The sequence below is a fragment of the Lampris incognitus genome, chromosome 1, assembly GCF_029633865.1.
Source record: "Lampris incognitus isolate fLamInc1 chromosome 1, fLamInc1.hap2, whole genome shotgun sequence".
Lineage (NCBI taxonomy): Eukaryota > Metazoa > Chordata > Actinopteri > Lampriformes > Lampridae > Lampris > Lampris incognitus.
The window spans coordinates 36,441,912-36,454,077 of record NC_079211.1 but is presented as its reverse complement, the minus strand read 5'-3'; the positions used below and the strand labels follow the sequence as shown (position 1 = coordinate 36,454,077).

Sequence of the window (12,166 nt, the reverse complement as noted above, 5' to 3'; positions counted from 1 at the left end):
AGGTACTATTGAGGTGCCCTTGAGCATTACAACCCCAGCCCACCCCAACCTCACAGTGGACCTAATCGCTGTCCAATAGTAGAGGGATAGACTGTTGTTCTACTGGGCAGCTCCACACATCAGTGTTTGTAACTGTGGGAATGTGAAGCATGGCTGTAAAAAAAAAGAAAAGGCAAAACATGTACATTAAGTTGCCTTTCTCCGTATAAATAGATAAAAAAAAGTCGCAGCTTAATAATGGTAATTCTGTAGGTAATTGAGTGAAATCCTCTATGGAAATACAAATAAAAGATACAGTTCAGGGTGAACAGTTTGTGTAGACATGGAGGACGCTTGGAGTTGCATTGAGAATCTTTTCCTTCATGGCGCCTGAAACAGTTCTTGGTTGTCGATGGAAGGGAGGGAACCCTACTAACGGGGTCTATAAAGGATAGGCTGAGGTAATGTTAGAAGTGATAGTTTCTCCCTTGGGGTTGATTAGGCTAAAGCCTGTAACTTTCACTGGAGGAGCACGACCCCTTAGAGCCCCTAGTCCTAGACCTCCACCCACCCACTCACACACACACATACACACATACACACACCATAGCCGTCACCACCATTCCTACAACTCACACACGATCACACACAGAAAAACGCAAACCATACACACTCAGCTCAATGTGCACTCCCAAATGCACCAACTGCTATTTAGTTTAAATGAGGCCGTCTGCAATTAACTGTGTTATGTCAAGCTTATTTTTCTGGCTGCTGCTCGCTCAATAAACTGTTGGTCCTCAGTGGTCGGCTCAGTGGAACAGTAACCAGGTCCCTGTGTTATCAGTGTGTTGTTTTAAAAATTGCATAGCGCAGGACGGTGTTGCCCCGTGTAGAGAATTGAGACCACTGTTGCTCCTTAAGAACATCTGCAGATGAACAGTAAAGTCTGTGCCTAGCAGATAATATGTTTAGCTGTTGCACAGGAAACTTCACTGCCCTCTGAGCAGTCTACCCAAAAGTTTTGTCAGTCATTTGAATTTAAATATTGTAATTTGTTCCAATGTCAGGGAGGGTAACATGACATATTTTAACAAATAAGAGCTGGCAGTGGTTGATTTAAATAAAAAATGACAAACAAGAAAGTAAAAAAAAAAAGAAAAGAAAAAAAGACGGTGATTCAGTCAGCTTATAACCACCTATTTTCCCAGGAAAGAGTTGGGCGGGGGTAATCCGAATATCCACTGAGATGTTTCCTTTCACCGTGTTATTACATTGACATCCCAACAGACGGCACCTATTGTTTTCTCAAAATAGAGATATTCTGCACATTTCTGTTAAGTTTTTTTTTTTGTGCGGGTTCATTGTTTTGCTTAACAAGTCAACACCATAACAAATTAACTGGCTCCCTATGGTAAAAGTGTGATTTATCCAACAGATATCAATCTCCAGCTGTTGTCTTGAAATTCACCACAGCGACAGGCAGACCTTTTAACTAAACACTTGTGGCTGACCGGAGTGACGGAGGGCCATCGGTCTTGACGAGTGATGAGCCTCTCCGCTATCTCTATGCGCTCGTAGGCCTAAACAGTTTATTTCGTGTTTGCAGTCACTTCCTAGGGGTAGTTAAGCTGATGTACAGTTTGACAGAAATGGAGGGAAACCAGGTCATCGGAGGAAGATGGTTTCGACCTGATAAGTAGAAATGGGTACATTAGGGAGAAAAATGTAGCAAAACGCTAAAACTGTGGGATTAACTCTTGTATTTAGTTTACACAGACAGATGCCACATGTTGCTAAAATCTATTGCATCAGAGTTTAGGGCGAGATTTTATTTTGTTTATAAAAAAAAACTTTAATAGTTTTTCCGTCCAAGAACGTTTTGAATGTTTCGCTTCTATTTATGGTTCTGTGATTTGTATTTATGATTTACTATACATGCTTAGCGGGCTGCTATTTTAAGCAACTTTTGGAATCAGTAATCGATTTTTCTAAACAGAATATTTAGGCTGCCTCAGATCCCTCAACACTTGATCATTTGTTTTTTCTTTCTTTCTTTTTTTTTTTTTTTGCATTGCACTTCCTCCGCAGCCTAGTTTTATAGAGCTCCCCTTGCACCTTGACGCACGTACCCGTGGAGAGGATCAACTTTTGCTTACATGTTTGTTATGGCAGGGCAGAGAAACCTTACTCGCTCGCCCACATCATGGGTTTTTACTTGGTGAAACCTGCCACTCTTCCTCCGCTCCCGAGGCGGCGTGTTAATGTTGGCTAATCTGACTGTGACACATGATTGATAACCCCTCCCAAGTGTGCAGGATCCAAAGGATTAGCACTGTTTACTTCTAGTAGCATGCAGGGTACCTCGGCTCTTAATGACTGGAATTAATAACCTGCTGACGCCTATGAGACAGCTATGTTTACGTATGGGCCGAGACGTGATGGTCTGCTCTGGACGTAAAAGTGTCCGCCCTTGACCAGAAAGGTTTGTGTTTACAAGTCACTTACGGTGATGGTAATGTTCTTTTTTGGCCTCAAGAATGTCACCAAATCTGTTGTTGTTTTCTTTTTTTGTCTCCCTTGTGTGGTCTTTTGCATTTTTGGTTCATATGGCTTGCTAAGATATTAGAACTGGAATACAGAGGTGTTTACATTGCTCCCTTGCACCGCATTTCTCTCACTTTCTGCCTCTCTCTCCCCTTCACTCCCTGCCCCACACACATACACACACTCACCCACCAAGGGGCATGAGAACTGGTTAGAGCCCTGACAGTTTGAATGAAGCCTCACACAAAGGGGAAAACTCGGTGGGGGTGGGTGGGGTGTGTGGGAGGCGCAAAAGAAACGAAACACCGTACAGTAGCTCGACCTCTTCCAGCTCCCATAGATGTGCACACACTAGATACTGGGCGTGGCTGCCTTGCCGCACAAAGCTAGAAATAAAGAGGGAAGCTATTGCTTTTCAGTAGCGAGACCCCTTAGGTGACCCCCCCCCCTCTGCTGACCCCAGGATGACCCCATACTGGCGAAGGAAAGGAGTAAATGCGGCCGGTGTCACCACACAGGAGTCAAATGCGCAAGCGAGGTGGCCACAAAGGCAAGAATAGGAGAGGCCGTCATTGTGCGCTTGCAGTAAATCAACGTGGCGGTGACAGACCTGGTTCTTGGGCCCATGTATTCAGCTTAAAGGCCTGCCTCAGTATGCTTCAATAACTCAATTTGCTTACCCTGGCAAGGCTCAGTTACGGAGAGTAGCCTGAAGTCTTCGGGTCATCTGTGTATTGTGCATTAAAAATCTTTCCCCAGCTGAGTTTGTTTGTCTATCTCGGGTCAAGTAGAGGTAAAGGTGTGTGGCTTCAGGGTGCAGCTGTGGCATCAGTTTATGTGATAGAATGTTACACAAATCCTGTATGTTAGTGTGGAATGGAGGCCTGAGGCCATTGAATTGATAATTTTCACCCCCAAATCCCATGGATGACCTCCTTAGAAGAGTAACAGTAGCACTTAATCAATGAGCACAGAAGCTAAACATGACGGACACCTAACAGTGGAATGAAGTTTATTCCACAGGCTTCATGTTATACTTTTGACAAGTTGTACACTAGACAGACCCTGTCCATCTTAACTCAGGCGTAAACTGTTATCTTTTTTTGTTTAGATCTAGAAATGTGCCTGTTAACCCCTGCCTGCGCCCTGAATAACCCCATGTGAGTCCTGTCCCATCCACGTACATTTTTTTCTGATGTGTCACACTGCGTTTCATCCACAGTCGACCTGGAGCATATGAGGACGGTGAAAGTTGACAAACACCAGCGCTTCTGCCAAGAGAACAGCCTCATCAGTCAGTTCGTATCAGCCAAGACGGGCGACTCGGTTAGTATCACCTGACTGGGATGAGTTACATCAGTAGTCATCATAAAATGTTGACTCCACAAGTGACACACTGTATGTAAAATTGTCCAATAGCATTTTGAGTTTGCAAGGGGAGCTAAGTAAAAAGTGACTTTGATAAAAAAAAATCTGACCTTATGGTCCCCTGTCTCTGCTCTGTCCATTTTCGTCCTCTTTCCTCTTACTGGCCTCAGGTGTTCCTTTGTTTCCAAAGGCTGGCTGCTGAGATTCTGGGTGTGAAGCTCAACAAGGCGGAGATAGAACAGTCCCAGGTGAGCCATAAGGGTATCAAGCTTGTTTTCTCAAATTTCAGAGTCTGACGTGCCGGTTCTCTCAAGCCCTATCACAGCTTTTTAAGTCCTCTTTGCTTGTAACTGCTCTTAAAAATTAACTGTAACTGCAAAACAAATGTTGATAATAAGTACATTGGCTGGCCATTTTTCCCCTTCTACTAGTTGCTCTGAAAAGTAATAAACAGTATTTAGGGATCCCTGTCTGCCTAAAATTGTAACTGACTTTATAAAATGCTGAAAAGGAAATAATGAATATCCATCTGCTCTTGAGGCTCTGCTCCAAACGTAATTCACAACGTGAAGCCCTAAACCTAGGGGGGGTCAAAGGGAGTGTGTTAGCTGTGGTCAGCAGAGGTCACCACATGCTATAAAGGACCTTTTGTTGTGTAAACACCGGCTTGTTATGTCTGACTCCTGCGATGGTCTACCTGCCACTGACACTCCCCATCTGTAAGTAGACCCACATTGACCACGTTAGTGCGTGAAGCCTGAGGCCAAAGGTAGGGCGTTTTAAGGGTGAGAAGGTTAGGCTCGGCCCTCTGATTTATTGGGCTTATCTCCCGCTGTCTTAAGCTGAACTGGGAGTCTCTGCTCACCAACCAGGCCACGTTACCCAGTGGTGGCAGCTGTGGGATTTACAGGGTCACCTCCCACAGAAGCATTAATCCTAGGCCTGATATGACCGCTTGGAGCCAAGCTGGCTGGGCACCGGCTGATGAGTCCAGGGTCCATGGAGAGGTCAGAACCCCCAGAGAAGGGAGAGACGTCGGGCAAGGACTAGACACATTCTCAAGCCCTACTCCCATCACCAATCCTGCTGCTATCCACTAATGAATGCGTTCATCCCCTTTCCTCTTTGTCACCTCCCTTGATGGCTTCCTCAATAAAGCCAAGTGCCTTAATCCAGACCAATCACGCAGGGTGAGTGGCTTGCTGGATGCATGGCTGCCAGTCAAGGAGAAGGGTCAAGACCAGTTGACAGGAAAAGAGAGAAGCTCAACACAATTTTCATTGAATTAATTGTAATTAATAATACACATACAATACAGATATTCTAGTACATTTCCAGGGAAAGAACATTATAACGTTCACAGGATGTATACTTGGCACAAAAAGTAAGGAAATTTGTGTTTGTTAGATTATTTCTTTGTTGTAACAATGCTTCTTGGTAATAAATCTTATACTGTTGGAAAGCCTGTTTATTTCCCTTTTAAATGGTGCCACATTTGTAAGGAACATGCATTTATGGGATGAGTAGCGGAGTAGCTGAGTATGTGGGTTGCGCCCATGAAAAATTTGCCAAATCTTCTCTGCCAATGCCAAACAGCTTATTTTGCTGTTGCTATTGACTCTTGTTTTGAGCTTCTGGTAACCCAGGTGCTGACAATCAGGTGCCTGATATAAGATTTATTGCCAAGAAGCATTGTTACAACAAAGAAATAATCTACCAAACACAAATTTCCTTACTTTTTGTGCTAAGTTTATTTTAATTTCACTGTGGTTGCCCAGAGAAAAATGTCTTCCGCAGCTCAAAGCAGTACATGGAAGAAAGGCAGTGAAGCTGATGAAAGTGTCTAAATTGCAAAGTAAAGCACTTTTTTGTTTTGGTTTATTGGTTTATTTTTTATTTATTTTTTGGTCATTGGTTTTCAATTGAGATGTATAACCAAGTAAAAAAGATAATTTCGCTAGTGGTATTCTACCAACCTTTCCCTGTGGAATCACCTAAACATCTTCCCACATCTCATTTTTCTTTCCAGATTTGAGGGAGGAGGTTTCTGTATTGCTTGTGATGTTAAGGCATGACATAATGTCTTAGTTTTGTGGATGTTGAGATGAGGATTTGAGCGGGTCATGGCTCCGGGTCTAGTTGGGGGGCCAGTGATGCCTCATTATCAGTTGTCAGGTTTAGAGGGCTGAACATGAGGGTCGCAACCCTTAACGAGATCATATCTGCCTGGGAGCCCTCTCCATCATGGTCCTGTGTCTGGCAGATCAGATAGCGGGGGCCGCTGATCACTCACCGACTCCGACACCAGGCTTCGGCAGCTCATTAATCAGACAACCAACCAAGGCCCGGGTCTCCACCATGTGGTCTGCTCCGTGCTGGTTTCCCAGTCAAGAGACTACGACTCTCAATTTAATAGGATCTTCGGACTATTCTGGAGTCCATCATGAAGTCATTTCAGAAAATATGCTAGTCAGCGGTAGGAAGCCTGCACACTATCAAAAATCAACGAGAGGCTTTTTTTTATAGCCCATTTGTTTGTTTAGCTGGCTACAGTATAGCAGACATTACAGTCAGGCAGTCATCTTAAGTGCATCTTCGTTCTACTCAAAAAATACACTCTGTAATGAATTTGGATCATAACTACGGTAGTCGTATCTTAGATAATGGAAACTATTTGTAATACTTAGATATATCTCTGAAAACTGGAGAAAAATGATGTGTTGGCAGCAAGATGCATTTTTATGTCTCATAAAAAGACATAAACTTAATGTATTAGAGATGGAGACCAGGGTCAGCCACCATTGGTCTGCTGGATAGCCTCAATTCTAATGACTTTACAGGAAGGATGATCCTAACCCTCCTTTGAGAAGATTTGATCTGTTAACGCATGAGTTCAGATTTGGTTTTAACTCGTTCGTGTAAAAATCATGCTGCTGAGGATGGCTTGCCTGGTCTACACTAGCTGTGCAAGATGACATCAAGCCATATTTGTCTTGTAACAATTCACCAGACCGTTAAACCATATACATCTCATGCTGTGATTATTTTTTGTCAGTTTGTGTCTCACATTTCTATTTTATTTCTTTCACTCTCTGACCCTCTCCCCTTCCTGTCCTGTCATTTCTCCTAACCCTGTGTTGCCTTGATCTCCTTTACCTTATTTCTGCCCCTCATACCTCTGTCTTTGTCCTTCTACCTCTCGATCTGTCTTTACTCAATCTTTTTCTTTCAAAATTTCCTACCCCTCCATCTCTTGGCTGGTCTGATTGGGGGGCCTGTGCTCAGAAGATTGTGAAAGCTGAGCTGGTGAACTACCCACAGGATGAAGGCCCAGTTAGACAAGAGGCCACTCAGCAAAGCAAAATATGTTCTGTTCAATAGTTGAAGTATGTCTGCATACATAGAGATATATTTGACTCTACTCTACATGCCAAAAGTATGTGGACACCCGAACATGACATCCATATGTGCTTGTTGAACGTCACATTCAAAAACCATAGGCATTAATATGGAGTTGCCCCCCCCCCCTTTACTGCTATAACAGCTTCCACTCTTCTGGGAAGGCTTTCCATGGGATTTTGAAACATGGCTGTGGGCATCCATTGCCATTTAGCCACAAGAACCTTAGTGAGATCGGGCACTGATGCTGGGCGAGAAGGCCTGCCTCGCAGTTGGCGTTCCATGAGACTGCCAGACAGAGAAGAGTGATTCATCACTCCAGAGAACGTGTTCCCACTGCTTCAGAGTCCAATAGTGGTGTGCTTTACACCACTCCAGCCAACGCTTGGCATTGTGCATGGTGATCTTAGGCTTGTGTGCGGCTGCTCGGCCATGGAAACCCATTTCATGAAGCTCCAGACAAACAGTTCTTGTGTGGACATTGTTGCTTCCACAGGCAGTTTGTAACTCGGTAATGAATATTGTGACCGAGGACAGACTATTTTTACACACTTAAGCACTCTGCAATCCCATTCTGTGAGCTTGTGTGTTCTACTGCTTCACAGCTGAGCTGTTGTTGCTCCGAGATGTTTCAATTCACAATAGCAGCACTTAAAGTTGACCAAGGCAGGTCTAGCAGAGCAGAAATTCGACCAATTGACTTGCTGAAAAGGTGGCATCCTATAGCAGTGCCATGTTCAACTTCCACTGAGCTCCTCATTAGGACCCATTTACTCTCAATGTTTGTCTATAGCGGCTGCTTGGCTGTATGCTTGATTTTATCATCTACCAGCAATGGATGTGGCTGAAATCGCCAAATTCACTCATTACAAGGGGTGTCCACATATTTTTGGTCTTATAGTGTATCTGTTAGTCTTGTGCATAAACATTAGTTTTGTAAACTACTTTAAAAGTAGTCACAGTAGACGGGTACTGTCATGGTAATTGTAGTGATTGTGGCTTGTCTTAGAGTAAAATAGAACCGTAGCAGGCTTCTGCTGTAGTAGTTTAACCACAGAGATGAGGCCAGCAACATAACTCAACATTTAAGCTGTATGTTAAACTGTCAAAGGAATCCAAACTATTTCAGCGGGCAGTTTGAGTGCAGTTCAATGAAAACTTGATGGCAGTCTCTTCCAAGTGGTATCAGAAGTGACCCCAGTTTGACTTCCATCTTACTCATGATTGGCTTTAAGGCAGGGGTGAAATGACAAGTAGATACTCACTTTCTTGATCTTATTTGACCAAAATTTGTGTTAAAAGGCATTAAAGCAAGTTATTTTGATTTTTAGAATATACTCTCACTCTTGAACAAACAGGAAGGCTGAAGATTTTTTAGAGGACTGCATTTGGCCCATGGGCCACACACTGGTACGGTATCTTCCAGTCCTAAAAAAGTAAAAAAAAAGTCACATTTTGATATCTTTATTTTATGTCCAAGCTAGTCTTGAATGCTGTATAGAATAGCATTTCAAGACTTAAATCTAGTTTTAGAGGTCTTTAAAACATTGCTGTCTCTCAGTATGTCATTTGGGTGAGAAAAACAAACCAGTCACACTGGCCCGTATGCTGATACAGCTATGATTTTAAATTTCACATTCTTTGCATTTAGGAAATTGGTCCTGTAGTGAACTCTAACTGACATTATAAAAGACCTTAAAATGTTGATCTTGATAAAGTTTGCAGCCGCCCTATTCTTGGCCCTGAGATAGTGAAAAAGCAGCACAGTCTGATGAAGGATAACTACAGAGTAATTTTAGTACTTACCAGTAGTAACAAACCATATGTAGACTTGGCCATTTGTTCTTGCTGTGGCAGCCTTTTAATTCTCCCTGTGTTTGTCTGTGTTTCCAGCGTGTGGTGAAGGCAGACATTGTGAACTACAGTCAGGACCTTGCAGCCAGAACAGTCAACCCCCCACGCAGCTCAATGTGTGTGGTGCAGTGACCCCACCATTTCACCTTGTCACATCCCTTGTCCCTGGAGGACACACACACACACACACACACACACACACACACACACACACACACACACACACACACACACACACACACACACACACACACACACACACACACACACACACACACACACACACACTGAACTCAGTTCAGTTAAACTTCAGTCAGTATTCTTTATTATTAGATGGTTTGATGGGTCCCTGGGCCAAATACTGAAAGGTATAAAGACCCTAATGTGTTCTCTGTATCTGTATTTAAGTTAAAAGGGCGAGGAATAGATCAGACTGAATATCAGAAGGTCCAGTTTTCTAGGCTCAGGTCTATAGTTATACATATTAAGCATGAAGGATTACTTGGGTTGCATATCGACATGAAATGGAACCTCATTTTCTTCGAGTTTACACACAGCTGTCATTATGTTGTTGTTATGCATCATGATCGATGGCATAAGGGGAAATTTGTCCGGTTATTTACCACCACCCTCCTCCTCCATCTCTGTAAGTGACCATTTGATTGTGTATTGTTATTAAGCTAGTTTCTCTTGCAGAAAGAAGACAGATCAGTCACTGTGGTTAAATATTTTTATATTCATATTTTCTTCTGATTGCATTGTTAGGATATCTTCTGTTCATTGTTTTAAGATGCCATAGTATATTAGTAAAGGTGTCGCTGCTCTCCCCTGTCAAGGTCACCGGTCCTGGAAACGGGGGGTGGGATTTAAGGGTGGGGGAGTGTATGAGGCTTAAAAATGCAAAGTTGTGAATCTAAGGGACCCTCTCATAGCTTTAGCCTAATAGATACACAATCTGCTGATGGCTTCCATATCTATGATGCTCCCTAGTTTTCTAAGAGGGGAATAGGTGTTACAGAATCTGACAGAAATGTATTTCTATTTTTCATTTCCTAATTAGCGGCTTGCTCTAGCAGTGCTGTGATATAAACTGAGTTGTGCTAATTTACATAGACTTTTTTTCAGCAACTTAAAGATTTGGCCATTTCAATTTAAACCCAACATTATGACACTTATAAAGATGTTGCTCTATATTCTGGGGCTATATTTACATTAATTAAAGTGTTTTGATTGGCATCACGTTTCTCCAGATTCTACCTTGCATTTTGTCTGCGTTCAATACAATGTTTTAGGTGTATGTTTTCAATTTATGTGCAATTCGAGGCGAAGTTTCATGGCAGGGGACCATGCCAGCGCAATCTTAGAATTTATTATGATAGACAAATGTGAGATAAAGAGAGGTTGAGCAGCTGAAATGTACAGTGGGTTATATTAATATAGCCTTATTCAACTGTCAGTAACTAAATACAGCTTTGCACTGAAGAACAGCTATGGCACGTTAGGTGCTTCAGAGGATCTTAATTTTGACCAAATAGGGCGAATAATAGCCTATATTCTCCTTTGTGTATCTGAAGGGTAATGATATAGTTTCATTAGGTTAAACAGAATTTGTCAAACTATTGTTTTGATCACTGATGTACTGATGATGTCAATACTGTAGTGCAACAAAGCACCACAAACTACGCCACAAATGGTGGCATGGTTGGTGTCCGCCTTATGTGTAAAGTATGTAATTGTACAGTAAATGCCATCCACATTGTTTCGTGAAAGATCTTAATTTCTAAGCTACTCTGTTTCAATGGGATGTCAAGAGCTCCTCTCATTGGTCACAAAAGGCTCAGTGTACACCCATGTCATGTAAATGAAATGCAAAATCTACAGTAAGAATGTAAATTTTAAAATGGGTATCTAGTGGACTTTGTTCAGTGGCAGAGATTGGTGTTTGTAAATAAAAATGCTACTTTGGGGAAAAACTTGTGCCTTTGTTACTTCAGAACCCATTTTAGGACATGTGCAGCTGATGTTGAACAGTAATTCACTGTTATTAGATAATTTCATTGCATTAGAACTGCAAGAGCCAATTTAAGTTTTGAGTATATTGGCTTACCAAAAACACCAGATCTTTCAATGTGCACACAACCCTCATTACTCAGCTTGTGTTAGCTATGGCTTTGTCCTAAGTGAAAAGCATAATCTGCACAGGCCTAGGTTTCATTGCCATATTTCACCCCCGGACGGCATAAAAAATAGTGGAGCAGGCCCTCGAGGTGCTCGGCGAGTGGAGGTTGATGAAGCGGGCCTATAGCCGATGAGGGCATGGCAGATTAAGGATCCATGTGTTGAAATATAAGAACTGAAACTTGACCGCCCCACAGATCCCCTGCTATACAGACTAAGATAAGTCTCCAAAAGCTAATGAGGCACCTGGCTTTTGTTCTCTAAATCTTCACTGAAACGGGCCCTAAATCCACTCTCGACAGATGATACAAATGCCTTTATATGTAAATGGTTGTAAGCTGTTATTAATCACTTAAATAGTTCAACCTTTTGTTGCCCCCCCCCCCCCAAAAAAAATCAAACAAACGAAAACTAAGACGTTTGGTTTTGAGTTTAAGCTTTCTACTGTGTCAGTGTCACTGCCCCCCGTTAAGAAGGATTAAGTGCGGCTCAGCCACAGCGACAAAACGGGGCGATCGGTATCTTTACGGGAAATACCGTAAATGTATTTTACCGTCGTCAAGGTGTTGTTAAACGTCTCTAGATGTCGTGTTGCAGAGCCACACAGCTGGCGTCATTCCAGCACACGTGCATGGTTTCGCTTGAGTGGATGTCTTTGAGGTCGTCTCCGCAGATTTTTCTCTCTCCCTTTTTTTTTTTTTGTCCAGAGCTGTCACCGACACTGACAGGCGAGACTTGCCCTTGGCTTTGCTGCTGTTTAGACAGGTGTTTTTGTAAAGCAAACAACTCCAGCCTGATTCCAGCTTATACACTCACAACACCAACATTCCCCTTAAAATGCGAG

General features: G+C 42.7%; 1 protein-coding gene across 3 annotated transcripts in view; it reads left to right on the top strand.

Moving 5' to 3' along the window:
- rab28 (RAB28, member RAS oncogene family) overlaps positions 1 to 12,166 on the top strand; it is a 45,241-nt gene that overhangs the window by 21,238 nt on the left and 11,837 nt on the right. For 2 of the 3 annotated variants that reach the window (XM_056287873.1, XM_056287865.1), the window contains exons 5-6: positions 3,746 to 3,849; positions 4,062 to 4,139. In XM_056287873.1, coding sequence (XP_056143848.1) covers positions 3,746 to 3,849; positions 4,062 to 4,139 — 182 coding nt within the window. Of the gene's footprint in view, positions 1 to 3,745; positions 3,850 to 4,061; positions 4,140 to 9,183; positions 11,110 to 12,166 lie in introns of those variants that run through there. The other variant, XM_056287858.1, reaches the window with a different exon arrangement.